This window comes from Petromyzon marinus, chromosome 15, assembly GCF_048934315.1.
Source record: "Petromyzon marinus isolate PM22_M1 ecotype Great Lakes invasive population chromosome 15, UKy_Petmar_22M1.pri1.0, whole genome shotgun sequence".
Taxonomy (NCBI): domain Eukaryota; kingdom Metazoa; phylum Chordata; class Hyperoartia; order Petromyzontiformes; family Petromyzontidae; genus Petromyzon; species Petromyzon marinus.
In genome coordinates this window covers 2,295,277-2,322,374 of record NC_133681.1, presented here as the reverse complement: position 1 = coordinate 2,322,374, position 27,098 = coordinate 2,295,277, and the positions used below count along the sequence as shown (strand labels likewise).

General features: G+C 51.5%; 1 protein-coding gene across 3 annotated transcripts in view; it reads left to right on the top strand.

The window, feature by feature from the left end:
• PKHD1L1 (PKHD1 like 1) overlaps positions 1–27,098 on the top strand; it is a 171,392-nt gene that overhangs the window by 26,552 nt on the left and 117,742 nt on the right. For 2 of the 3 annotated variants that reach the window (XM_032954632.2, XM_032954633.2), the window contains exons 9-25: positions 4,222–4,295; positions 8,083–8,125; positions 8,600–8,670; positions 9,222–9,332; positions 10,260–10,349; positions 11,707–11,972; positions 13,550–13,641; positions 14,383–14,542; positions 15,571–15,709; positions 16,739–16,876; positions 17,871–18,028; positions 18,397–18,510; positions 19,826–19,978; positions 20,756–20,880; positions 21,875–22,047; positions 23,760–23,911; positions 24,300–24,447. In XM_032954632.2, coding sequence (XP_032810523.2) covers positions 4,222–4,295; positions 8,083–8,125; positions 8,600–8,670; positions 9,222–9,332; positions 10,260–10,349; positions 11,707–11,972; positions 13,550–13,641; positions 14,383–14,542; positions 15,571–15,709; positions 16,739–16,876; positions 17,871–18,028; positions 18,397–18,510; positions 19,826–19,978; positions 20,756–20,880; positions 21,875–22,047; positions 23,760–23,911; positions 24,300–24,447 — 2,207 coding nt within the window. Of the gene's footprint in view, positions 1–4,221; positions 4,296–8,082; positions 8,126–8,599; positions 8,671–9,221; positions 9,333–10,259; positions 10,350–11,706; positions 11,973–13,549; positions 13,642–14,382; positions 14,543–15,570; positions 15,710–16,738; positions 16,877–17,870; positions 18,029–18,396; positions 18,511–19,825; positions 19,979–20,755; positions 20,881–20,916; positions 21,118–21,874; positions 22,048–23,759; positions 23,912–24,299; positions 24,448–27,098 lie in introns of those variants that run through there. The other variant, XM_076067198.1, reaches the window with a different exon arrangement.

Genomic DNA, 27,098 nt, shown 5'->3' with positions numbered 1-27,098 from the left:
GCACTGCCGCTGAGCCGCGTGGCGTGCGATCCATGTGCACGGCCGTGGCAGGGCGCCATGTTGGCGAGATGTTAACTACCTCGCCTGGCATACAAGGAGGTCGTGGGTTTCAATCTCGATCTTAACGCCTCTATATTGGGAGTTTGCATGTCTCTCTCACCGTGGTCGTATGGATTTGTATCTTGGTCCTCCGGTTTTTCCCTCCACATTTACAAACATTCGTTGGGAGTATTTGGCTGCTTTAAATATCCATACGATGAGCCACTTTGTTGACATATTATTTGTGGCCAGGTTGCTTCTGAAAAAGAGCTTTATAGCTTAGTGGGCCTTACCTGGTAGAATGAAAAAGAGTTTATTTTTTTTTGTTTAGTTTGAGTTACATGCGCACACGTCTCGGTGTTCATTTAGTCACAACATCTCCACTTGCGTTCTCTCGTGAAAGACAGCACGGACAGCAGAAGCATTCTGCCTGTATCCACACATGCACACACACTGGCAACAACAGCTGTGAGATTATTGTTCTCTCGAAAGCCCTGCTGCCTTCTGTGTCATACGTGCGACGTGAAGCTCGCTGTCATTTTGCTGGAAATCACGAGTTCATGCTACGCGGGGAATTGTACCGAAAAAAAATGTAATCACGGACAGCGCCGCAATCCTCCTGTGCACTTCTGGTTGTTTTCGTTCCGATTTCTAATTTCTTGACCGATGTAGATATATATTTTTGTATTTGTCATTGTGGTGACCCAGGGTCACTCTTGCAAATGAGATGCCTATCCTGCTCTCTTGAGCTCTCGCCCGTGGTTGCATAACACGAGCGTCAACTTATTTCTTGCTATATCCTCAACTGACACCGGCTTTCCTCTGCTTGCGAAGTCGACGCGCGTGAGAGTGTTGTAACGTTGGTGCACGACATCCCCACCATAGTCACTGCAGCACGCCTGCGTGGAGCCTCATTGTGTATCCACGGATAACAGACGGGCTGGTTTACCCCTACGGTATTGCAATTCATGTTGGAACTTTCACCAACACTGTATCCTGTCCCGAAAAATATCCCTTCCGATTCAGGAAATTATGATTTTCAAATGTAAAGCACTCAGTCACTTGCAATGTAATGCCTTTCATTATGAATACGTTTGGGAATAAAATCTGTAAAATGTAATTTAATTTAAAAAATAATGTGATGAGGACTAAACAATAAATTGATAATATCACGTGGGGTGCATTGTCAGGGCATGTAGTTTCCATGATTTAAAGTTTTCGTGACTGCAGTGATCCATACTCTTTGGTTCTTTCGGTAAAGTCACGTGGGTAAAAATAAAAAATGAAGTTAATCAAATCACGACGTTTCGGAGGCAACACAAGCCTCCGTCATCAGGTGTAACTAGCACAAATGAGAGCTATTTCTCTTCTTACAAAATAGCTCTCTTTACAGTAATTTCGCTGTGCTAGTTACACCTGATGACGGAAGCTTGTGCTGCCTCCGAAACGTCGTGCTTTGATTAACTTTATATTTTTTTATTTTTACCTACGTGACTTTACCGAAACAACCAAAGGGCATGTAGTTTACGTGATTATTTCCTGCAAACCCATCGGGTACGCCGCGTTGCACCTGGCCGCGTGCCTGAGACAAAAGCACAGCGAAGGGCGCATGGAGAGAGAGGTGCCCCCCGTGCGCCGGGGGGACAAGCGTTTGTGTTTACCCAGAGAAGTTAATCGTGACGAACCTAAATATACATCGGCGGGCCAGTGACTCGCATAATATTTCTCAAGACGTCGCCGTGTGCCGCTGCGGTGAGCTCCCTAGTGCGCACCCCACTTCCACTCGGCCCGGCGGGGGCTGACGGCGCAACCTGCAACTTCTTGCCTGAGCGACATATCTGCGACGCGGCACCGCGACCACCGCGCTTGTGTCGCAACCTCTCAAGTGAATCTTGAGCGGGGGTAGCAGGTTCTTGCGCGATGACGGCGCGCGGATGTCCCGAGTCTCGAGTGCGCGCCACGGTTGTTTGTGTGCACGTGGGAGACCGCCTCCTCGGATGTGCCGTCGAATCACGTCGCTCGCTCGAAATGCAAATGCTCAACACGCACATTCAATCAGCGGACAGTTCGCCTCCTTCCCCGTATCCGTCACCTTCATTAAAAATTAAACCTTCAGTGTTTTTCAGGCATCCCATCAGGATAACCCTGGACCGGTTTGCTCGTCAGCAAGAGTCTGGGCTCCCTTGAACAGCTGCTGATGCACTGCCAGATGTATAGTTTGACGCAAATCTCTGTAATGCGCAACACAAAATAATAATTGGTGTGGTTTAGTTTAACCACTTTGACTAATGATGCTCTGCTCACCAAGCTGATGCTGTTCCCGTGTAATTGCAATGTCAAGCTGCATCGTTATCATTTATCATACGTAAACATCTAGGCTTTTAGCAGATTGCTGGGATATCCGGCTGATGAGAATCGTAATGCTGCCACAATCCGTTTCCTCCTGGCTTGTGAAATGTTTCAGGACATGCTGTTTCACCCTGGTAGTCGCTCACGGGAGGGAACTCCCGTGAGCGACACGTGCAGAGAAGCCGTCCGCAGTCTCACTGTGCTGCTTTCTCTCTCGGAATAATGATAATATTTATTACTGGTAGGAACCTCCTGGTTACTACACCAGCAGCCCACAGGGGATTATTGTGTCCGTCCGTCCGTCGTGCATACAAAGATGGGAGGGGTGGGGCTGGGTGGAGAGGGGCTGGGTGGGGAGGGTGGGGAGGGTGGGTGGGGAGGGGCTGGGTGGGGAGGGGAGGGTGGGGAGGGGCTGGGTGGGGAGGGTGGGGAGGGGCTGGGTGGGGAGGGTGGGGCTGGGTGGGGGGTGGGAGGGGTGGGGCTGGGTGGGGAGGGGCTGGTCACCCCGTGGTGCCCTTATAAAACTCAACGTTTAACCTACTCACGCCGGCTTGTGCCCCCCCTCACAGTCGGGCATATTGTGCGGAATACACCACGTGGTGCCGCCGTTGACCATGGCCATTGACCGAGCAACCCAACGTTCCTACCAGCTCCCTCCGCAGGAATGTGTTCATACTGGAGAAATGGAATGAGCTATAAGGCTCTTTTTCACAGACATTGGCTATCGTGGACTTTTTTTTTTACATGTGGCTCCATGCTTGATATCACTCAAGAACGTGGTGATGGGAGAACCCCCACTTGCATCCACTTGTTCAGATTGCTTTGTCACTTAATTCGGTTACGGCCATAGGCAGTGCCACTAAGTGCGCTGGCATTTGCTGTGGTTGCCCGCCGTTCGCTGGTGTTGTCGTCAGGCAATGAGTCTACTACTATTACTGAACTATTTTTTATTTTACCATGTAACGCCCCGCTGAGCTACATAGCTCTTTTTTTAGATGCGACCTGGCCAAACACGATAGCTCAAGGAAGTGGCTTATCACGTGGACATTTATAGCAGCCAAATACTCTAAACGCACGTTGATTCTAAATGTGGCGTGAAAAACCGAAGGACCTGGAGAAAAATCCACGTGACCACGAGGAGAGAGGCACGCAAACTCCAAATACACAGCAGCAGGCGTCAGGGTTGAGATGGAACCCACGACCTCCTGCATACCAGGCGAGGTAGTTAACGTCTCCTAGCCACTGTGGCGAGTCTCTCATGCTTGCTGTGGTGCATGATGTTGCTCCGCGTGCCTGGTATTGCTGTGCACGACGCACAGGGCAGTAACGGTTTGTGCTGTGCGATGCGTTGTGTGTTGTTACCGTATGGTGTACCACGTGATGCACCACCTGATGAGCTGTGTGATGTTACCGTATGGTGTACCACGTGATGCACCACCTGATGAGCTGTGTTGTTACCGTATGGTGTACCACGTGATGCACCACCTGATGAGCTGTGTGTTGTTACCGTATGGTGTACCACGTGATGCACCACCTGATGCGCCGTGTGTTATTACCGTATGGTGTACCACGTGATGCACCACCTGATGCGCTCTGTGTTGTTACCGTATGGTGTACCACGTGATGCACCACCTGATGCGCTGTGTTACCGTATGGTGTACCACGTGATGCACCACCTGATGCGCTGTGTTACCGTATGGTGTACCACGTGATGCACCACCTGATGCGCTGTGTTACCGTATGGTGTACCACGTGATGCACCACCTGATGCGCTGTGTTACCGTATTGTGTACCACGTGATGCACCACCTGATGAGCTGTGTGATGTGCACAGGTACCGCCTGGAGCTGGACAATGAAAAAAGCGACAAGGGTTACTTGTCCTGCAATATCACCAGCACCTACATTGGCAAGTGCAACAAGTCTCATTGCAGTACACACAGTACACACAGTGCAACAGTGCAACAAGTCCCATTGCAGTACACACAGTACACACAGTGCAACAGTGCAACAAGTCCCATTGCAGTACACACAGTACACACAGTGCACACAACGCACAGTACACACAGTACACACAATGCACACAGTACACACAGTGCACACAGTACACACAGTGCACACAGTGCACACAACACACAGTGCGCACAGTGCACACAGTGCACACAGTACACACAACGCACAGTACACACAGTACACACAGTGCAACAAGTCCCATTGCAGTACACACAGTACACACAACACACAGTACACACAGTGCACACAGTACGCACAGTACACACAGTACACACAGTGCACACAGTACACACAGTATGCACAGTGCACACAGTACACACTGTACACACAGTGCACACAGTACGCACAGTGCACGCAGTACACACAGTACACACAACACACAGTACACACAGTGCACACAGTACGCACAGTACACACAGTGCACACAGTACACAGTGCGCACAGTGCACACAGTACACACAGTACACACAGTGCACACAGTACGCAGTACACACAGTACGCAGTACACACAGTGCACACAGTACACACAACACACAGTACACACAGTGCAACAAGTCTCATTGCAGTACACACAGTACACACAGTGCACACAGTACGCACAGTGCACACAGTACACACAACACACAGTACGCACAGTGAACACAGTACGCACAGTACACACAGTACACACAGTGCACACAGTACACACAACACACAGTGCACACAGTACACACAGTGCACACAGTACACACAACACACAGAACACACAGAACGCACAGATCACACAGTGCACACAGTGCACACAGTACACACAGTGCACACAGTACACACAACACACAGTACACACAGTGCACACAGTACACACAGTGCACACAGTACGCACAGTGCACACAGTACACACAACACACAGTACACACAGTACACAGTACACACAGTGCACACAGTACACACAGTGCACACAGTACACACAGAACACACAGCACACACAGAACGCCCTGTATCACTACTCGCCGAGGAATTGTTTGTGAACCCCTTAGGATTTTCACATTTTTTACATATTTCAATTCTAAAATGTTATTAGTTCTTAATCTAAGTACTAATAATCTCTGGTTCTTTCGGTAAAGTCACGTAGAAAGAAAATAATAAATGAAATAATAACGTGACTTTACCTAAAGAACCAAAGATTAATTCCTGCAGTCACGAAAGCTCCAAATCAAGTTTTTTTCTAAGTCCTAATAATAGATACAGATAACCTGATGAAACAAATTACACGAAAAGGTGATACACTTTCAACATTTGTTCATTCTTAAATGATTCTACATTCAATCACCACGTGTGAAAAAGTATGAGAACTTTTACACTCAGTAACTGGTGATACCCCCTTGAGTAGCAATGACTGCAACTAAGCACTTCCTGCAACCGTTGGTCAATCTCTCGCATCGGATTTGAGGAATATTGGTCAATTCCTCCTTTCAGAACTCCTTAAACTCGGTGACATTTTGAGGGTTGCCTTGCATGGACAGCATGCTTCAGGTCCTGCCACAACATTTCGATGGGGTTTATGTCTGGACTTTGACTAGGCCATTGTAACACACATAATTTATTCTTTTGCAGCCATTCTTTTGTAGATTTGCTTGTATGTTTAGGATCATTGTCCTGCTGAAAGACCCACTTTCGGTTCAGCTTCAGCTCACGGACGGATGGCCTGAGATTCTCCTCTTGAAACTTCTGATACAATGCAGAATTCATGGTTGTGTCGATAATGGCAAGCCGTCCAGGTCCTAATGCAGCAAGAGCAGCCCCAAACCATCACATTCCCACCACCACGCTTGACGGTTGGGATGAGGTTCTTCTATTCGAGAGCGGTGTTTGGTTTTCGCCAAAGATAACGTTTCTCACTGAGGCCAAAACATTCTACCTTTTACTCGTCTGTCCAGAGAGCATTGTTCCAGAAGTCAGTTTAACACTTAGGCTTTCGCGACCAATATTATTCATAATAAAGGTTTTTGGGTTAGATCGCGTTATTTATAAATGTGTCGTAACCCTCCACCACCCGACACGGCCAATCAGCAAAAAAAAGTGTCACGTTGACAAAAGACAAATCACTGCACCTGAAGTGAGTTAAATGATGACGTCACCCTGCTGCTCTATTTAAGACCGGGAGCAAGTGAGGGCTTTACCATTTTGGCGAATTGCCCGATGATGCTGGATGTAATTACCAGCGAAACGTCGTACTCAAACTGTAAATGTTGCGGATTCACTCTTCAACACACCGGTGGGCTAAAGTAGTGAACTATTTGTCTTTTGTCAACGTGACACTTTTTTTTGCTGATTGGCCGTGTCGGGTGGTGGAGGGTTACGACACATTTATAAATAACGCGATCTAACCCAAAAACCTTTATTATGAATTCCAGAAGTCTTGTGGATCAACACTGTGCTCTTCGATGAACTTCAGACAGGCAGCAATGTTATTTTTAGGGAGCAGTAGTTTTCTCCTTGCTATCCTTTCATGAACACCCATTCGTGTTCAGTCTTTTTCTGATAGTTGAGCCATGAACACTCACATTAGCCACGGCGAGAGTGGCCTGCAGATCCTTGGATGTTTCTCTGGGGTTCTTTGTGACATCCTTGATGATTTTACGGTTGTTCTTGGAGAGACTTTGGAAGGACGACTGCTCCTGGGTAGAGTGACTCTGGTCTTGAACTTTCTCCATTTGTAGACTGTCTGTCTAACAGTAGATCGTTGGAGCCCCAAATCCTTAGAAATGGTTTTGTAACCCTTTCCAGGCTGATGAGCATCAATAACTCTTTTTCTGAGGTCTTCAGAGATGTGTTTTGATCGTGGCATGACTTGTTTCTACACACCTGTATGGTGAAGACTAAACTGACAAAGTTTCTGATCTTTGTATAGGGTGGGGCCTCTCAAACTCACCCCTGAAGATATGCATAATTATTTAAACACCTGATTATAATCATTGCTTTCATTGAGATAATGAAATCAGGGGTTCACTTACTTTTGCACATACCCTGAACCTTAAGAATTCATTGTTTCATCATTGGACCTCCTTTGCCAGTACCAAAATATGAGAATAGGGTTTCCCCTTTTTTCTGGCAACAAACAGGTGTTAATATGTTAAAACACCAAACTGAAACCTTTTACATTAACCATGGTTAATGCAGATATGATTCCTTGTAAAAGGTTTCAGTTTGGTGTTTTTGCCAGAAAAAAGGGGAAAACCTATTGTCAACTCACTGTTTGTTTAATTTATACATCGTTTTGTTAAAAAAAAATACATGGAATTGCTTAATATAAACCTTATTGGATATTTAGGAAAAGACCGGGTTTTATTCAAATATTTCCATAATCACCATTGGGGTTCACAAACTTTTTCTTGGCACTGGTGTAATAATGTAAAATATTATATTGCACATTTGTAAGGCTGTGATTTTGTCCCGGAGGTCACAGTCATCACAAAAAATCTCAAATTTTAATCAAGTGTCTGTCGAACCACACCAGAATAGATTCCTCCTTCACTGCCGGCCACCGTGACCGTATTTTTTAAATATTTTTTCTTCCCTGGTACATGAATTTTAATAAAAGTGTAACGGAATTGTTGCCTTGCCCACGGCAACGGAGAAGTTGGAACGTGTCCTGGACGCTTGGCCATGGTGCTAACCGGAGCGTTTGGGTTGTCTTTTTCTAGGGCACTTGAACGTGAGCTTCATTCTCAGTGATGACTTTGGAAGGTAAAAACTACTTTTGATTTTCCGACCAAATCATTGATGGTCGTAGCACCTTAGCTTCGCGGTGTTATGTGCGTATACGCGTACGTACACAATATCGCGTGCTGGAGGGTATGTGCATTGGAGCACGAGCGTGTATCTTTGTGTGTGTGTGGGGAACGGCAGTGTAGTGGTTTGCACACTGCGCCACAAACTTTGTTAACGTGAGTTCGATTCCTGCTCACAGCCAACATCGGTGATGAATATCTGAACCAGTGCTGGGGCCTCCCCTAGGATGACTCAGCCTTGAATGAGTACCTGGTACAGCGTGTAAACGTCAGCATTGGGGTGACAAAGGCGGCCAGGCGCGGCCCTGGCCACCCACCCCCTGTATATTGTTCCGCCTTTATAGGTGCTTGCTACAGTAACAGCACTTGCACCAGCAGTCTGTTAAAGGCTACACGGGGGATCTTTGTGTGCGCGTGTGCGTGTACGCAGATCCTTGCCGGACAAAAGCACGTTCCTTGTGTCGGCCCTTAATAAGCTGTCAATGTTCCAGTCATACGCGGGTGAGTGTGGCTCTTTGCGTGAGCGAAGGGCGCGTGGTGATCGCACTGCAGGGGATCGGCGTGGGGTTGGGTCGCCTGCACCTCGCCATTGGGCAGCACTGTGGCTGCACGCGAGAGTAAAGTATCGCCAATCATGTCGCAAAGTACTTTGACTGCATACTCCAGCTCAAACTCAAACCTGTGCAATAAATTATACGTGCGATAATTATATCTGTGACGATTATATGATAATTAGATGCGTGATAATTAGATGATTTGACGCCTGATAATTATAAGCCCGATAATTAGATGTGTGAAATTAGATGCGTAATCATTAAATGGGTGATAATTAGATGATAATTAGATGTCATAATCAGATGCATGATAATTAGTTGCTCGAAGATGCCTTTGCTGTCTTAGAAGGGGAGTGCAGCAGTCGTGACCGATGCATGGGTATGATTTCACTAGTTGGCGGATGCGCCTTGACTAGAATTGACGTGCGGGGCGCCAATTGTGCCGCACCCGCTGTGCCGCGTCCAGTGTCCCACCCCGAGCCTCGTGTGTCCCGGTAGAGGTGGCTGCCGTGTCTCCGGCGGCAGGGAGCCTGGAGGGCGGAACTCTGCTCACGGTCACCGGGCGATTCTTTGACCAGACGGACGCTCCTGTCCGCGTCCTCGTCGGAGGTAGGGTGTTGTTCCGGCCCTCACTGAGCCGCTCCTGTCCTGGACCCATCGAGCCGCCAATGTCTCCGTACCCGCTGCTGTCGACGAGTTCGGGTTGAGGCCGTAATGCGGGGGTCATCCCCGTGTCAATGCAGCGGACCCCAGGCCGTCCGTGCGGATTGACCTGTGGCCCGGTGCCGTCACACGAAGCAGATGCATTGTGTACTCATTGGATGCAAAGGCAGTTTCTAAGTTTGACCGCACTTTTCCTCTAAAATGTAAAGTAGCAATGGTTGCTTAAGCTCCCGTTGTCATGGTGTTTTTTTGCCACAAACACCCCCCCCCCCCCCTCACTGTGTTGCAATGTCCAACAACACGGAATTCCATGTTGTGGTGCACGGTCACTCAAGTGGCATCTTCCCCGCGGAGCTCAGCTCCTCTAAGGTGCCCCTCACGAAGCCTGAGCTAGGTCGAGAGTGACCACCTTCTCCACAGAACAACCCGGACACAGTTTTCAGTCGGCCTAGGTCTACATTGAACACTCTGCAGTCTCCTGTGGTAAAGTTCAACACAGCAATGCCGCTACCGGATCACGGCACAAACCAGTTCATGCCACCCGGACACAGACCATGTCAATTCCTGACATGTCCAGATGAAACCCAGACAGGCGACAACCCCAGCCGAAACAATGGTGACTTGGTGCCATATGTGGAGCTTGGATCAGCGGAGTCTTCTCTGGGGCAGGAGGGTGGCGGTGCCACTCCCCCTTGGTGTGTCACTCCTCCCTGAGAAGTGGGCGCTCACACCTTGCCACTAGCTTCCTGGTGCCATAGCAAGCCTAGCTGCGCCAAAATAACCGAGCGCAGGATCCCCAGGTCGGGATTCCTTGTCGTGACGTTAGCTGTGGCCTCCTAGAGTTTATTCATTTTGTTTCCATGTCGTGTGCAGGGCGCAAGTGTCTGGTGACGGCTGTTACGGACACACAGATCACATGTCGGACACAACGCTTCGTGCCCTCCAACGCGACCTTCTATACAGGTAACACCAAACAAAGACAAACATCCCCATATAGCCTTGACAGATGGCTGGTGAAAGTGCTGTGAAGGCCAACACAGAGCTCGAGGTGTTGGGTGTTGACTCAATGCACCAGGTACTCATTTAAGGCTGAGTCGACCCTGGGAGGTTCACCGATTTAGATATTCATCACTGATGTTGGGCGTGAGCGGGAATCGAACTTGGGTCGCGATGTTTGGAGCGCAGTGCAGTGCTAACCACTACACTACAACTACCCACACAGAACAACAACAACTGGCATTCGCCACAAAGTGGCGGTGACGTCACCACAGCGCTTGTGCCAGGCTATGTGCACTTCAAGGCCATGTGACGTGTTGAAGACCTGCTGGCAGGAGGTCACGTGACAGACCCAGGTGCCATGGGTTGACTGACTGAGATGACCGGCAGATGCACCACCTGTGCCCTCTACTGTGCCAACTTGCTGTGTTTTAGGCTCCGCTCATTGTTGCGAGCATCGCTCCTCTGCCCTTTGTTGTTGCTGGAGGGTGACTGCCTCCAACTGCCCAGTAGTAGCGTCCTTCACGACCCTCCGCCACACGCGCTAACTCACACACACGCAGTTAACACCACAACTCGCCGCACAGGTAACACACAGCCCAACGCCGCCTCACTCGGCTCTTACCTAGCAAAGTAAATAAAGCTGACACGTAATACAATCTAATTCGGAGTTTGTCAAGAACAAGTTATTCATGCTGGTTTTATGATAACGCAACATGTTTTTGTGATGGAGCACGGTTCAGTTTCCGGAGGCGTCCGTTCTCACCGTGGCTTGTCTCCTTATTTGTCGCGGTTTTTCCCGTCGCCAAGTTCGGCCACAGCCCCAAACGTCGTGAGGGCTGCCGAACGCTTCGCACAACATCACCGCGAGCCTCGCCGTGCGCGGAGTACTCAAGTTACTAAACAAAGCAAACTACTATTTGCCTCCTTAACTACCTCGCCTGGTATGCAGGAGTTCGTGCGTTTGATCCCGACCCCAACGCCTGCTGTATATTTGAAGTTTGCATGCCTCTCTCCCCGTGGTTGCGTGGATTTTTATCCGAGTCCCCTGTTTTTTCCCTCCACATTTAGAATCATTGTGCGTTCGGAGTATTTATCCACTATACATTTCCACGCGATGAGCCGCTTTGTTGAGCTATAATTTGTGGCCGTGTCGCTTCTGAAAAAGAGCCACACAGCTCGGCGGGACTTGGACGTGGTAAAATAAAAACAAGTTTTTAGTTTTATGGTTTCCTTCCCCCTGAGGAATTATCACCCGCTCCCCATTAAAACCGTGGCGGCCGACGATCAACCGTCCCCGTGTCTCTTGTGCGCGACGACGCAGGCGGGCGAGGGCTGCGCCTGGAGACCTGGAACGGTTCACAACCGCAGAGCTTCGAGAAGATCGCGCTGCTCAACGCAAGCTCGCCGGGGTACGCGCTCGACACCGTGGACGCCACGTGGAAGCGCTGGGCCACCGGCTGGAACTACTTCACGGCGCGCTTCTCCGGCTTCTTCGTGCCGCCCGAGAATGGCAGCTACGAGTTCTACGTGCGCGGGGACGACAAATGCGCGCTGTTCCTCAGCCCATCCGGCGATCCGGCAGACAAGGCACGCGCAATGCTAAGCACACCGCCAGCTCTGGGAATTGAGTTATGTAAACTATAAACTAAACCAGGGAAGGCCCACTGAGCTATATAGCTCTTCTTCAGAAGTGACCTGGTTATCGCAGAAGGATAGCTTATCACGTTGAAATGTAGAGCAGCAAAATGCTCTTAAACGCGTGATGTTGATTCTAAATGTGGAGGGAAAAACTGGAGGACTCGGAGAAAAAATGCACGCAACCACAGGAGAGGATATGCAGACTTCGAATATACAACAGGTGTGAGGTCGGGATCGACCCCACGACCTTCTGTATACCAGGTGAGGTCATTAACATTTCACCACCTTGGTGCTCTATAGTGTATATGACACAGTTATACAGTAATAGTAATAGGTTTTACCCTTTTGACTGGCACAAAAAACTGACACCTTTATTCAAGGCATCATGTCTGCAATAACCACAACACAAGCAGTCAAAATGCAAACAAAAAGACAACTCTGATAATAATATGCACTGTCCTTGAATTTGATTGGTCCACACCCGAGACGGCTTTTCTTAGAGCCTAGTCTCCACTGGTGTTGGACCAGAAGACGCCAAAAGGTGTACAACTCAAAAACAGCACACTATCATACAGATTAAAATGTTGTTTTTAAAAAGCCAGTGGCAGCGATTAGGAGGCTTTTATGGTGGGCAGAGAGTGCGTCAGCTTCAAGAGAACGCGCCAGGCACAGCAAGGACAAGCTGGCATTTGTGTGGCCTGTGGACCATCATGGCAGCCTGCTGGTGGCATGGTCACAGAGTATTGCCTTTAATTGCGTGTTCTTTGATAATTGATATGGCACAGAATCACACTTGGTACTGGACACTTCCAATAGAGTATTTATTTTATGATCCTAACATACTATTTAACGATCCACATGGAAAATAGTGCAATACATTAGGCGGTAGGGAGATATCATAACCGTCGCTTGATACGCAGGAGGTCGCCGGTCTGATCCCGACCCTGACGCTTGTATATTTGGAGTGTGCATCTTCTCTCTCCCTGTGGTCACGTGTATTTTTCTACGGGTCCTCTGGTTTTGCCCTCCACATTAGAAACATGCATTTCGATGATTTGGCTGTTGCTATAAATCCCTGCATGTAGTGATAAAGCCACTGCAATGAGCTATCATGTGTGGCCAGGTCAGCTCCCAAACAGAGCTAACAGCTCAGTGGACTTAACCTGGCAAATAAAACAATTACGTTTTTAAACAATATACCTTCTTTTGAACACTCCTTTAATTCGACAAAGGCGTTGCGTATTTAATAACTGAGGGTCAATCAATCGTACGGCACACACCTGATTGTGATTGCGAGCGACCCCGAGGACGGTGACCGATAAGAGACGACATCGTGACACACGCGCTCCCATCGCAGACGCGTCGCGTTCACGTCGCCACGCGTCCTGCGTGTTGGCGCCGCCGCCCCCGGCTCACGTCGCCGCGGTCGGGGAGGCGCCGTTTGCTGGAGAGCGACGGTGGCCGCGCGTCCGCTCCTCTCGCCGCCCCGCTCACGCGTTCTTTCCGGTGCGTCACCCCCGCCGCAGGTGAAGGTTGCCTACAGCAACAGGGTGACCCACAGCTACTTTAAAGACGCGTCCCAGAGGTCACCCCCCGTTCAGCTCGTGGCCGGCCAGCCGTGAGTATGCTCGCTGCTCACCGGTACACGCACGCGTGAGCCTACGCGCCCGCACGGGTGAGCGGCCTTTTTCCGACAACCTGGGTTCGATTCCCACACGAGCGGCGAGCAGTGCACGTTGAGGTGCCTTTCGACAGTTATGCACGGGGTGGACGCCGCACAGCGCCGTCGCCCTGACGCTCCGGCTTAATAGCCGTGAATGCCCTCTGCGAAAATCGGCATCGTTGTCTGAGGTGGGCGTATTCTTCGGCGGACCACCCTAACCGCGGGGGGGGTCTGCGGCGTGGCGCTTCATCACCGGCAACTGGGAGGCAGGGGCTGCCACACAATGGCCTCCAACATTGCTTGTCGTGCTGCGCTGTCCAGAGAGTCGTTGATTCGTCCGTTTCTGTGACGGATGACGAGACGTCATGAAACATAAACCATCACGTGAACTCTGGTCATCCATCGAACAAAGACAGTCACCGCATAATGCGCTTTCAGATGCTCATCTGCGGGCGTCGAGAATGCTCTTCTGATATTAGGAGGCCACTGGAGCTTTGCACTTTTAAATCTAGATTGACAAACTCATTTCTTGAAAACAGCTTTTTGTGTTTACTTTGTTGTCCTTCCCTTGCACCTCCGATTAGCACGGTTGGTTACTTACGGTGCGAAAGAAGAAGTTGAATATACATACTTGAGCCCCTCGCGCAGTGTCATGTATGCATAGCGGCGCTCCGCTTTCCATCCACGTGAGCGCAGCTGCTACTTGGAGCTGGACTTCCAACAGTTCAACGGCTTGGCGGTGGTGGAGGTGGCGACGTTCCGCGAGAAGACCATCTACACGGAGCAACAAACCGCCAGCGCCATCAACCACATCCAGCTGCTGCGAACATCCTCCGTGGTGCAGCCCGAGATACAGGTGTGTCCCACAAAGCGGAGTTGGCCTGATAACTTTAATCTAAATTGCCCTATGGTTGTTATTGTTTGCCCTGCATCACACTGGTATTTTTGCACACAGCGTTGTAATGCGGTGTTTTTTTTCTGGAATATTTGCTGGTTTATCCAGGATGCTTCTGTTGCGTGTCGTCGCTTTAAGATGTTTCTCTGTTCATATTTAGTTTGTTGCGGTTGCACCCGACTCAAGAGCCGCATGGCTCACAGGGCTATACCTAATAAATGGAACTTGAAAGACAAACATCCCCCGTATAGCCTTTAACTCGCTCTTGGGGCAAGTGCCGCTAGCGAGCACCGATGTGAAGGCTGGCATGGTCCACGAGGCGGTGGGGGGCCAACACCACGTCCAGCTACCTTTGTCTCCCCGGTGTTGATATTTGCACACTGCAACAGGTGCTCATTTAACCACGACACTACGCAACGACAACAACGATAGCCGCCGTTCGCCACCGAGTGGTGGTAACGTCACCACAGCGCTCGTGCCAGGTTAGGTGCACCTTGAGGCCATCACGTGAAGTGTGGAAGTCTCGCTGCTGGCAGGAGATCACGGGAAAGACCGAGGTGCCATGGGTTGACTGAAGGAAATGACTGGCACAAGACAGAGCCTTGACAGACTGTAGCGGCAAGTGCTGTTAGTGTGCACCTATGAAGGCTGGCACGGCACACGAGGAGGTGGGTGGCCAGCACCACACCCGCCCGCCTTTGTCTCCCAAGTGGCAAGATTGACAGACCTGACCAGGTACTCATTTGACGCTGAGTCGACCGAGGAGAGGCCCAGGACCAGTTCAGATAACCGTCACCGGTGTCGGTGGCCGTGAGCAGGAATCGAACTCGGGTCGCCGGGTTCGTAGCGCATCGCGCTAATCGCCACACTACCGCTCCCCACACATCCACACACATCCACGCACACACTCGGACAGGTGGCTGCCCTAGTGGGGAGTTACGTGACGGGAAGGAATGAGGCGGAGCTACGTTGTTGTGCGCCGCGTGCAGGTGGTGAGCCTGGTGGGCTGGCGGGCCGGCGTGCCGTCCGCCGAGGTGCAGGAGCTGACGGTGAGCAGCCCCTGCCTGGGCTCGGCGGGCGACTGCTCGGATCAGACGTTCCGACTGGCGTTCGCCCGGGTCCGCACGGGTGAGTGAGCGCCGGCGCCGCCACGGCCACACGGGAATCCGCACGTCGCACGGGGCGGCGCACGGGAGACACGCTGCGCAGTTACCCATTGTGTGTGTGCGTGCGTGTGAGGGGTGGTGGCGCAGTGGTTAGCGTACTCGGCGACCTGAGTTCGATTTCCACTCGCGGCCAACATCGGCGATGAGCGTTTGAACCGGTCATGGGCCTTGCAGAAGTCGACTCAACCTCAAATGAGTACCTGGTGTGTATAAACATCACCGCTGAAGAGACAAAGGTGGTAGGGCGTGGTGCTGGCCACCCACCATCTCGTGTGCCGTGCCGGCCTTCATAGGTGCTCACTTACAGCACTTGCCCCCCAAGTTTGTTAATGCTTCAATGGGGATCTTTGTCTTTGTCCCTGGCTTGGCAGCGTTAGTCCAGAATAAGTATTTTCAGAGTTCATCATTACACAGACGAAACATCAGCTACATTGCATACATCTTCAATAGCGTCTCACTTTCAAACAAGAGGATCTCAAAGTGCTCCACATGGTAATGTGGAATTTACACTCGTGGCTCTGCCTCTAAAACCTATTTGTACGCTTCCGCTTATTAAACTTTTAGTTCATTTAGTAAATGGATTAAAATATAATATTTTTTTTATGCTGGGTGTCTGCTGCGCTTGTACAGCGCTGTGTGCTGTGCAGCGCTTTGAGATCCTTGGTGAAAGCGAGACACACATGAAATTATTATTACTATTAACCTTGAATCGGCAGAGTAGTGGTTAGAGCGCTGGGCTATGAGTTTGATTCCCATTCACGGCCAACATCAGTGGCAGGTGGTATCTGAACTGGTGCTGGGCTTCCCCGAGGTTGACTCCGCCTGGTACGGTGCGTAAGCATCGGCTCAGGGGAGACCAAGGTGGTCGTCCACACCAACTCCCCTCGTGCGACACGCCGGCCCGCCTAGGTGTTCGCCAGCGGCACTTGCCCCCAGAATCTGCGTGGGCTACGCGGGGGACCTCTATGTGCGTGTTGTGGGCGCGCGTCAGTGGCTCTGCAAGCGGACGCACGCGCCGAGGACGTGCGAGCGGCGCTGGCGGCCGTGCTGCGGCCCGACGACGTGAGCGTGGAGCGAGCCGATGTCCCCGAGGGCCTCCGCTTCACCGTCACCTTCGCCTCTGAGCGAGGTCGGCCCAACCCGGTTCCACTCACCCCAATCCACCCTTCACCCCCCAACCCCCCCCACCACCACCACCACCACCCACTGCTCACTGATCCTCTCCTGTCACTCACTATTTGTATTTATCTATTTAGTGAATGCTTTTACACGTGACCGTCATATAGTTAGAGCGCCAGGTATAGAAGAAAAAGTAAAAAGACATGTTCGTCAATGTTACATGTGTGCGTGGACGTCAGCCCACATGGCCACAGAGCCACGTGACAGCCTCCTCCTCCAGCACGTGCAGGGCAAACCAGTCCGCCCGGGATGTCTTGATGGACTTCACAGCCAGAGACGATGTGCGCAATGGCCTCTTGCTCCCCGCATTTGCACAGCGGGCTATCACGTAGCATGCCCCATCGATGTTGGGAAGCGACACACACCCCCTGGTCCCACCGGAAGCTGCGTCCTTGTTATGTCCCTTGCAAGTACCCGGCCATGTCAACCATGTCCGGAGAAACCAAAGCTGTAGCTAGCTGGCCGAATTGTCATGATCCCAACGAACACGTGACTACAGTTACAGTCACTCACTCACTGGCGGTCATTCGCCTCCGTATCACACTTCTGTTGCTACTACTACTACTACCATGGTCACTGTTCCCACAAACATGACTTCACCTGTGATGAGGACTCGGTCTACCACACTCTGTGCAGCCACCATATTAGATCCCCTGACGTCATTTGAATGAGAGCAGGCCATCGTGTGCTGACTTTATCGTGCAAATTTGCCAAGTTTGAACGATTACCCTAAAACTACTCAATTGGGATCATGCACGGCAACCACCATCGCCCTCCTACTGGCAGACTCAGGCCTATTCGCAGGCCAGTGCTGAGTCACCTCTTGCCACACAGGGACAGCTGCCACTCGGGGTCCCCTTTGAAAGGTTGAGATGTGATGTGATTGAGATGTGATGTAATATGATGATGATGATTATTATGAAATGCGCGTGGTGTGAGGGCAGGTGACTTTGAGCTGCTGCAGTGGGAGGTGACGCCGGGCAGCCAGGTGAACGTGAGCGTGCGGGAGCGAGCAACGGGCAGTGCCTCGATGGCCTCCTTCTCCCTGCGCTGGGACGGCCGCCTCTCCGCCCCCATCTCCGCCAATGCCACTCCTGAGCAGGTCCCCTGCCTACACCCGCCCCGTGCCAGCACACGTGCACAAACGCGCGCACTAACAAAGGACTAACGGTGCTCACACCACGTGTTGCCCATTAGGGAAAGGGGCACGGAGAAGGTGACACGGACACATTTCAAAATATTTAAGTCAACACCACGCCTCCGTCATGCGCTTGTCTCTCCACATACAGACATATCAATCGCACGGCCATCTGGAAGTGCATAATTTCAGCAGCATTGTTTCATCCCAAGCAAGCTCTGGACGGGCTTTGACATTAATTTTCTCATCAGCAGAGGCAGGCCCTACTTGTACCAATGCTGCCGAACTGACAGATTTTATAGGCAAGGTTCATCTTATCGGCACGTGCGCAGGTTCAAGCGGCTCTGGAGGGCGTGATCAGCAGCCGCTGTCCCCAGGAGGTGTCCGGGATATCGGAGACATTCGCGGTGAAGTTCTTCCGCGACTACGAGACCGCCAGCCCCACGGTAGGCGCCCGCACGCCGCCGTTCCTTTCTGCCGCGTGCCTCCCAACAATGCGCAAAACGTCCAAAGGCTATTTGGGGACATTTTCGCTTTAGCGTGTGCGCGTTCACACCGAGCTAGGTAAACGTCTTGATCGTTTGCGGTGCGTGGCCCCGTCATCCTCACGCGCCAGTCAGGCTTGGTCAACGGACACGGCGTCGTGTCAAGGGACCTTTTTTGGCAGGATCAAAGTATGAAAAAATAAAATAGGTTTTACCCTTTCTGGCAATAGAACACGTGTCAAGATATCCAAACACCAAATGCTCTGATACGTGCATTGTCTTTGTACTGTTTGCCTTTTGATGTTCTCTGGTCTGACACTGGTGAGACTAGGGCATAAAGAAGGCTTTCTCTGGTTGTGGCCAATCAGTTCAAAGACAATGCATATATTATCAGAGAATGTTTGTTTCCATGTTCACCAGAAGTATGTGTAGTTAATGCAGACTTTAGTCCTTGCAAAAGTTATCTATTTAGTGTTTGAACACCTGTTTTATTGCCAGAAAGGCTTAAACCTATTCTTATTTTTCACACAACATCGTGCGTCGTGCCACTACGGCCACAGGTTCGGGTCATCGCCGTAAGCTTCGCCCGTGCAGGCTCCGCCACGCACAGGATGTCTTGGCGGGTCCGGGACCATGTTGAACGGGGCCTGGTCACGGTGCCGACGATCGAACCCAGGTGGCCGGATGGTGGGGTCGTCCACAAGGAATCTGTTCCTTCCTAACAATGAGAGGCATTTGTGAGGCCATGTATCGCTGCTGCACGTGATCCACGTTTCGCAATGGGGCTTCTCTTTGTTTTCTGGTCGTGCGCGTGGGGTCCTCGTGCGGTAGAATGTGCTCCAGTGATATCTGCATTTACGCTAGGATTACAAAACATTCGCCCACCACTTATCAATTTGGCAAATTAGCAGCGAAATTGCTCAATTTGGATTACACAGATCAGGTGGAGCACAGATTCACAACATTTACAATTGTTGTGGGTTCATTCCCCAACAACCGGTGTGCTGAAGTAGTAACTGAACTAGTGACTAATTGGCAAATTTTCTTTATGTGACCAACCTTACTAATTGGCTGTGGTGGTGGGTTTAACGACGCATTTATATTCACGCGATCGAACACAACGTCAGGAAAAGAACACCAACATCTCAATGATGCTCATTTGAGCGGGAAAAAACCCCCCGCACTGATGGTCGTTTTTGCATGGAGAGCACAATTAGCGGATTGCGTAACCCCGTGAGCGGTGCTGTCACCGGGAGCTGATTGCCCCTGCCCACAGGTCCCTGGCGAGAACAGAGGGCAGCGCACGCTGCACATGGAGGCCTTCTGCGGGCGCTACAGCCTCAAGAACCCGGCGGTGCTCTACAACGCGGGGGACGCGAGACCGGACGGGACTCCGTACGGCAACATCTCGCTCAGCATACACAGACAGGTGCCGCATCACACCGGCCGGGAAGAGCAGCACCTCCTACGGCTACCACCGGCTTCACCCCAGACTCTTCACTCGATCCCTCTCGACCCCTGGTTCCCTCTCCACCTTTCTCACACTACCCACACATCGGATAGGGTCGCACCGCACTCGGCGCGCCGGCTCTTGTCGAGGTCACGCGATTCCAGCCTCAATTTAAGTAGAAGCGATCCCGCACTGCGACAGCTGTGAAATGTGGCGAGACGTGATCTCCCTCGACTAGTTTGCTGGAGGTCATGGGTTCGGTCCTGACCATGATGCCTGTATATTTGGAGTTTGCTTGTTCTCCCCTCGGTCACTTAGATTTTTCTCCGGGTGCTCCGGTTTCTCCCTCCACACGTTTAGATTATTTGGGGTGTTATAAATGTCCGCACGATAAGCCACTTCATTGAGCTATACATTTGTCGCCAGGTCGCTTCTGAAAAAGAGCTATATAGCTGAGTCGGCTTTACTTGGTGAATAAAACAGTTTCGTTTAAATAGAGCTTCAGAGCTTATCGGGTTCTTCCAGTTAATTAAAGATTATGATTCTAGTTCTGATAGAACGATTTGAAACCTCACCAGAACATAATATGCCCAGCGCTGCTAACACATGGGAGCATGTCAGTAACGAATACCAAAGCATTGCTATGTGTCGCGCCTGCGTGCCACTGTGTGCCACTGTGTGATGCCGTGTGCCGCTGTCCCGCTGTGTGATGCCGTGTGCTGCTGTGCGGCCGCGTGCCACCATGTGCACATACAGCTGTGTGTCGCCATGTGGGGGAACATCGCCCCGAAGCTGGGCCTCGCCTTCACGTGGCGGAGCAAGGACGGCGCGAGCCGGAGCAGCGACGAGTGGTTTGACTTCGCGCTCCCATCGCTCCCCGGGTACGGGGTCCGTCCGGCGCGCTCTTGTTCCACACGATGTCCGACGTTTTTGCTCCGCGTTACAGGGTCTTACCGGTTGCCGTGACGTCACGACGCCAGCAGAACGACGCCAGCAGAGTCTCCGCAGCCACGTGTTGCTTGCATTATACCCGCTACTTGCAGGGCGCAGCCGAGGGACACTGACGGGAGCATGCGCCCAAATGTGCTTGTCACACGAAGTGCACGTGGAACAGTGCTGTAAGCGTCATGCGGTTGAGGTTCTGATGTTCTGATTCTAATTCTGAGCAGTGGTGCTGTTGGTGCAGCAGCAGCAGCAGGGAGCAGGGGGTGGAGAACCTCCGTGTTGGGCACAGGCCTTGGACCACTCGTCAGGTGTAAGCCCAGGATGCGGCCTGCCTGCCACGCTGATGGTGGCTGTGGAACGATGCAGGGCAGGCCACATGCCTGCAGCTAGGGTTGCCATCTGTCCCGGGTTGACCAGGATAGTCCGGAAATTGTCTTTTAACTGTGTTCGGCTGGCAGGAAGTGATTTGTACCGAGATCTGGCTACCGGTATCATGCTGAACCTTGCCACAGCACACTGCACAGTTTTGATAGACCTCAGCTGACTGAGAATTGTGGAGAAGATGGCGACTCCACTGCAGGAGATTGTGTAACCCCAGTTATGGTGCGTCTGTGCGTCTGTGTGTGCGTGTGTGGGGAGCGGTAGTGCAATGGTTAGCGAACTGCGCTACGAATCCGGCGGTTGGAGTTCGATTCCCGCTTATGGCCAACACCAGTGACAATTATCTGAACTAGTCCGTGTCCTCCCCTAGGTGGGATGTGTAGTAAACATCGCCATTAGAGAGACAAAGGTGGCCGGGCATGGTGCTGGTCACCCACCCCCTCGCCTACCGTGCCAGTCTTCATAGGCGTTGCTCGGTAACAGCACTTGCCCCAACAGTCTGTTAAGGCCATACGGGGGAATCAATGCCTTTGTGTGCGTGCGTTGCAGGTGGCAGTATGTGTGCGTAGACCTCCTCTCGCTTCTGCGCTCCGACCAGCGGTTCGCTACGGGGAGCCGGTTCCTTGTCTGGCGCCTCGGCCTGCAGAAGGGCGGCGGCGTGGGCGACTTCGCCGTCGACGCCGTTTATGTCGGCCAGGTGGCCACCACGGGCAGCCCGGCCGGTGAGGTTCGCTGCGACAAAGACAACGACGCAGACACCCGACGCCGTCGCTCGGCTCGCGTAGTGCGCGTGCCACCTCGTCGAGACTCTCTCCATCACAAGCGGCAATCGGTGTACCGCCTAAGGTAGCAAAACCTCAGTCTTACCGACGCATCGGTAAGACTGAAATCTCGATTGAAAACTCGTCCGTTTCTGTGACGGACGACGAGACGTCAAGGGACATAAACCGTCACGTGAACTCCGGTCATCCTTGCAGCGCCTTTTGGCTGGGCCATCGAACAAAGACGGTCACTGCATCGCGTGCTTTCGCATGCACTTCTGCAGCAGTCTGGAATGTTCTTCCGATATTAGAAAGCTGCTGGAGCTATGCACATTTAAATCGTCTAGATTGAAGACTCATTTCTTCAACACCGCTTTTTGTGTTTAGTTTGTTGTCCTTCCCCCCCACACCTCCGATTAGTATGATTGGCTACGTACGGTGCTAAATAAGTTCAACATACATACACATACATCAACACGTGTATCTTTGTGGCTATTGTGAGCGAACGATTCGATAATCCAGCTCCTTTCAAGCGGTTTTTGCAGAATTAGCTCCTTTTCGGCGACACAGATAATCTGAAACCTCTAAAGTTACGCCAACTTCAAGTTGGCACCGACAAAGCGAGATGTTTGCTCTGGGCTCATGGACTCTTTGACACCGAGAGACGACTGCTGTGCTTGCAGGTTTAGCTGCAAAAGTTTCGCTGAAGCACTCGGTAGGCAATTTTTTAAAACCTTCAAGCATCACCATATCCGTGTCGTACTCATTATAATTCCAGAGACCGGGACTGTGTTCTGTGGGAGACAGAGCTTTTTGCTGCCAGGTCCCGTGATTGTGGAATTTCCTTCCTTCTCAGTCCGTCAGGGAATCTGTGTCTGTTACACTTTTTGAATCGCGTCTTAAAACTCACCCGTTTCTACAGCAGGCTCTCTCCATAACTTAATCTTCACGTAAAGCTCTTTGAGCGCCCGTGCAAATTGCGCTATTAGAGAAAACTCAGCTTATTACATTATATTATTTTTGTAGTTGCTTACGGATATCAACTCTCATCTGTCATCACTGACAGCATTGATACCGGATGTGACATCACTTTATATTCCCAATGTGATCCGTGGGTGCGGCACAATATGCGCGGCCCCATACACGTGGACTCCACGTGTTCATGGAATTTTGTGCGAGTGAGGCTGTCTGCTATCTTACCCCTGCGCGTCCTCACACCTGGGCTTCCTCACTCCTGCGATTCCTCACCCCTGCACGTCCTCACCCCTGCGTGCCCTCACCCTATGCGAGCTCACCCCTGCGCATCCTCACCCCTGCACATCCTCACCCCTGCGCATCGTCACCCCTGCGCATCCTCACCCCTGCGCATCCTCACCCCTGCGCATCCTCACCCCTGCGGATCCTCACCCCTGAGCATCCTCACCCCTGAGCATCCTCACCCCTGCGCATCCTCACCCCTGCGCATCCTCACCCCTGCGCATCCTCACCCCTGCGGATCCTCACTCATGTGCAACCTCACCCCTGCGCATCCTCACCCCTGCGCATCCTCACCCCTGCGTATTCTCACCCCTGCTTGCCCTCACTCATGTGCATCCTCACCCCTTCGTAAACCTCACCCCTGAGCATCCTCACCCCTGCGTGAGCTCAACCTGCGAGCGGCCCGCTCTGTGTAGACGTGCTGGCTCGCCGGGTGAGCGGAGCGGCCCCGCCCCTCTCCTCGGTGCTCGTGCAGTCCGAGCCGGCGACTCCGGGCACCTTCACCGTGACTTTCACGCCCCTGCCCTGCGGGCACGGCCTGCCGGTGCTCGAGGCCGCCTTTGCCACGGTACGTGCGGCACGCGCAAGGGCCGCTCGCAGGCCGACTCACTTCTTTTTTATTTTACCAGGTAAAGCCCACTGAGACTGTTAGGTGTTTGTCGGAAGCGACCTGGCTGCCACAAATGATAACTCAACGAAGTGGCTTGTTGCGCGCAAATATAAAGCAGCCAGATACTCGAAATGCATGTTTTTTTTTAATGTGGAGGGGAAAGACGGGAGCACGCACAGAAAAATCAACGAGACCATGGGGAGAACATGCAAACTCCAAATATACAGGCGTCAGGGTCAAGCTCGAACCCGCGGTCTCCTACATACCAGGCGAGGGTAACAACATTTCACCATCACGGCGCCGTGCGTGGACTTGCGGAGCGATCTCTGCTGTGCTGTGCGAGCAGAGGAGCGAGCAGGTCGAAGCCGGCGTGGTGGAGTTCCGTGGCGAGGACTGGCCGCCGGGGGCCGCGGTGCGCGTGGAGCGAGTACAGGCCGCCTCCCCGCCCATCTCCGGCTCCTTCTCCATCACGGCCTACAACACCACGCTCCCCGGTACCCGAGCATCCGACACAACCGCAAACGTGCGTGAATTGCTGTGTGTGTCTTTGTAACCAGAGTTATGCTCTGAACTGGACCTTGAGTACCTTGTGCAATAAGTACACTTTTTCACAAAGGTGGCCGGCCGTGGTGCTGGACACCCACCCCCTCGTGTGCGATGCTGGCTAGCAGCAGTTGCTCCAACAGTCCTGGAAGGCTATACGGGGAATCTTTGTCTTTGTCAAGCCTAACACAAGCCCTGCAGCAGCGTGATATCACCTCCACATAGTGAGCAGTACTGGCTCTTGCTGCACCCACCCACTCACTCTCTCACCTACTCACCCATTCACCCGCTCATTCACCCATTCGCTCACTCACTTACCCACTCACTCACCCACTCATTAACTCACTCACACACTCACCCACTCACTGACTCACCCACTCACAAAAATGTGTCACCAGCCGGTGGTGCCCTCGTGCAATACCACCAGGCATGCGTGCGTAAGAAGTATACAGCATCTCAACACAGTTTCCACCATCAGAAACATTTTAAATAAGGCGTAAGGTAACAACGTCATTTGACGTGCGGAAGAGGTATCCATCTACGGGCTTGCCCAGGATGTTGTGTGGTCTTCATGCCACCCTTCTGTAGTGAGTTCAACTGAGTTGCAGACCTACTCCTTGGAGGCAACACATTTATTAACACCACCACACGGGGTAACTGCCCTTTCACCAGATAACAACCTATGGTGGTGGACCACCAGGCTAACTACACTAATTACACCGTAACTTGCTACGTAACCACCAGGCTAACTACACTAATTACACCGTAACTTGCTACGTGACCACCAGGCTAACTACACTAATTACATCGTAACTAGCCACGTGACCACCAGGCTAACTACACTAATTACACCGTAACTAGCTACGTGACCACCAGGCTAACTACACTAATTACACCGCAACTAGCTACGTCACCACCAGGCTAACTATACTAGTTACACCGTAACTAGCTATGTGACCACCAGGCTAACTACACTAATTACACCGTAACTTGCTACGTGACCACCGGGCTAGCTACACTAATTACACCGTAACTAGCTACGTCACCACCAGGCTAACTACACTAATCACACTGTAACTAGCTACGTAACCACCAGGCTAACTACACTAGTTACACCGTAACTAGCTACATGACCACCAGGCTAACTACACTAGTTACACCGTAACTTGTTACGTGACCACCAGGCTAACTACACTAATTACACCGTAACTAGCTAGGTAACCACCAGGCTAACTACACTAATTACACCGTAACTAGCTACGTGACCACCAGGCTAACTACACTAATTACACCGTAACCAGATACGTGACCACCGGGCTAACTACACTAATCACACCATAACTAGCTACGTGACCACCAGGCTAACTGCACTAATTACACCGTAACTAGCTACATGACCACCAGGCTAACTACACTAATTACATCGTAACTAGCTACGTAACCACCAGGCTAACTACACTAATCACACCGTAACTAGCTACGTAACCACCAGGCTAACAACACTTATTACACCGTAACTAGCTACGTCACCACCAGGCTGACCACACTAATTACACCGTAACTAGCTACGTGACCACCAGGCTAACTGCACTAATCACACCGTAACTAGCTACTTAACCACCAGACTAACTACACTAATCACACCGTAACTAGCTACATAACCACCAGGCTAACAACACTTATTACACCGTAACTAGCTACGTCACTACCAGGCTGACTACACTAATTACACCGTAACTAGCTACCTAACCACCAGGCTAACTACACTAACTACACCGTAACTAGCTACGTGACCACCAGCCTAACTACACTAATTACACCGTAACTAGCTACGTGACCACCAGCCTAACTACACTAGATACACCGTAACTAGCTACGTGACCATCAGGCTAACTACACTAATTACACCGTAACTAGCTACGTGACCACCAGGCTAACTACACTAATTACACCGTAACTAGCTACATAACCACCAGGCTAACTGCACTAATTACACCGTAACTAGCTACGTAACCACCAGGCTAACTACACTAATTACACCGTAACTAGCTACGTCACCACCAGGCTAACTACACTAATTACACCGTAACTTGCTACGTGACCACCAGGTAACTACACTAATTACACCGTAACTAGCTACGTGACCACCATGCTAACTACACTAGTTACACCGTAACTAGCTACGTAACCGCCAGGCTAACTACACTGGGAGTAGCTACAACGGACAGGACCCCAGCTTGGGTCCAGGTCCACGTGTTGGTGACTCTTCTCGGACGTAGAACGTAGAACGTAGATTCTTCAGGATAACCACAGCAGCCGGTCCCTCTCGGGGACCCGGCTTATATCCTCCGTGGTGGGGCTAGCTCCACCCTAGGCCACAATTACCTTCGAGAATCCTCTAGCAGGATCTCGACCCTGACACGTGACCACCCCTAGCCCCCGCCTGGGGGCCCTGTGTAGACTTAACCGGTCACGTGTCCTTCAGGGTCAACCAGAGTGCCATAGCCCTTAGTAACCCCATTCCCATGGCGGGCACTCTCACACCCTATCCTGTAGGGGTCGGCACTGCACGCACAGCGTGGTGCCATCCAGCACTGCCAGT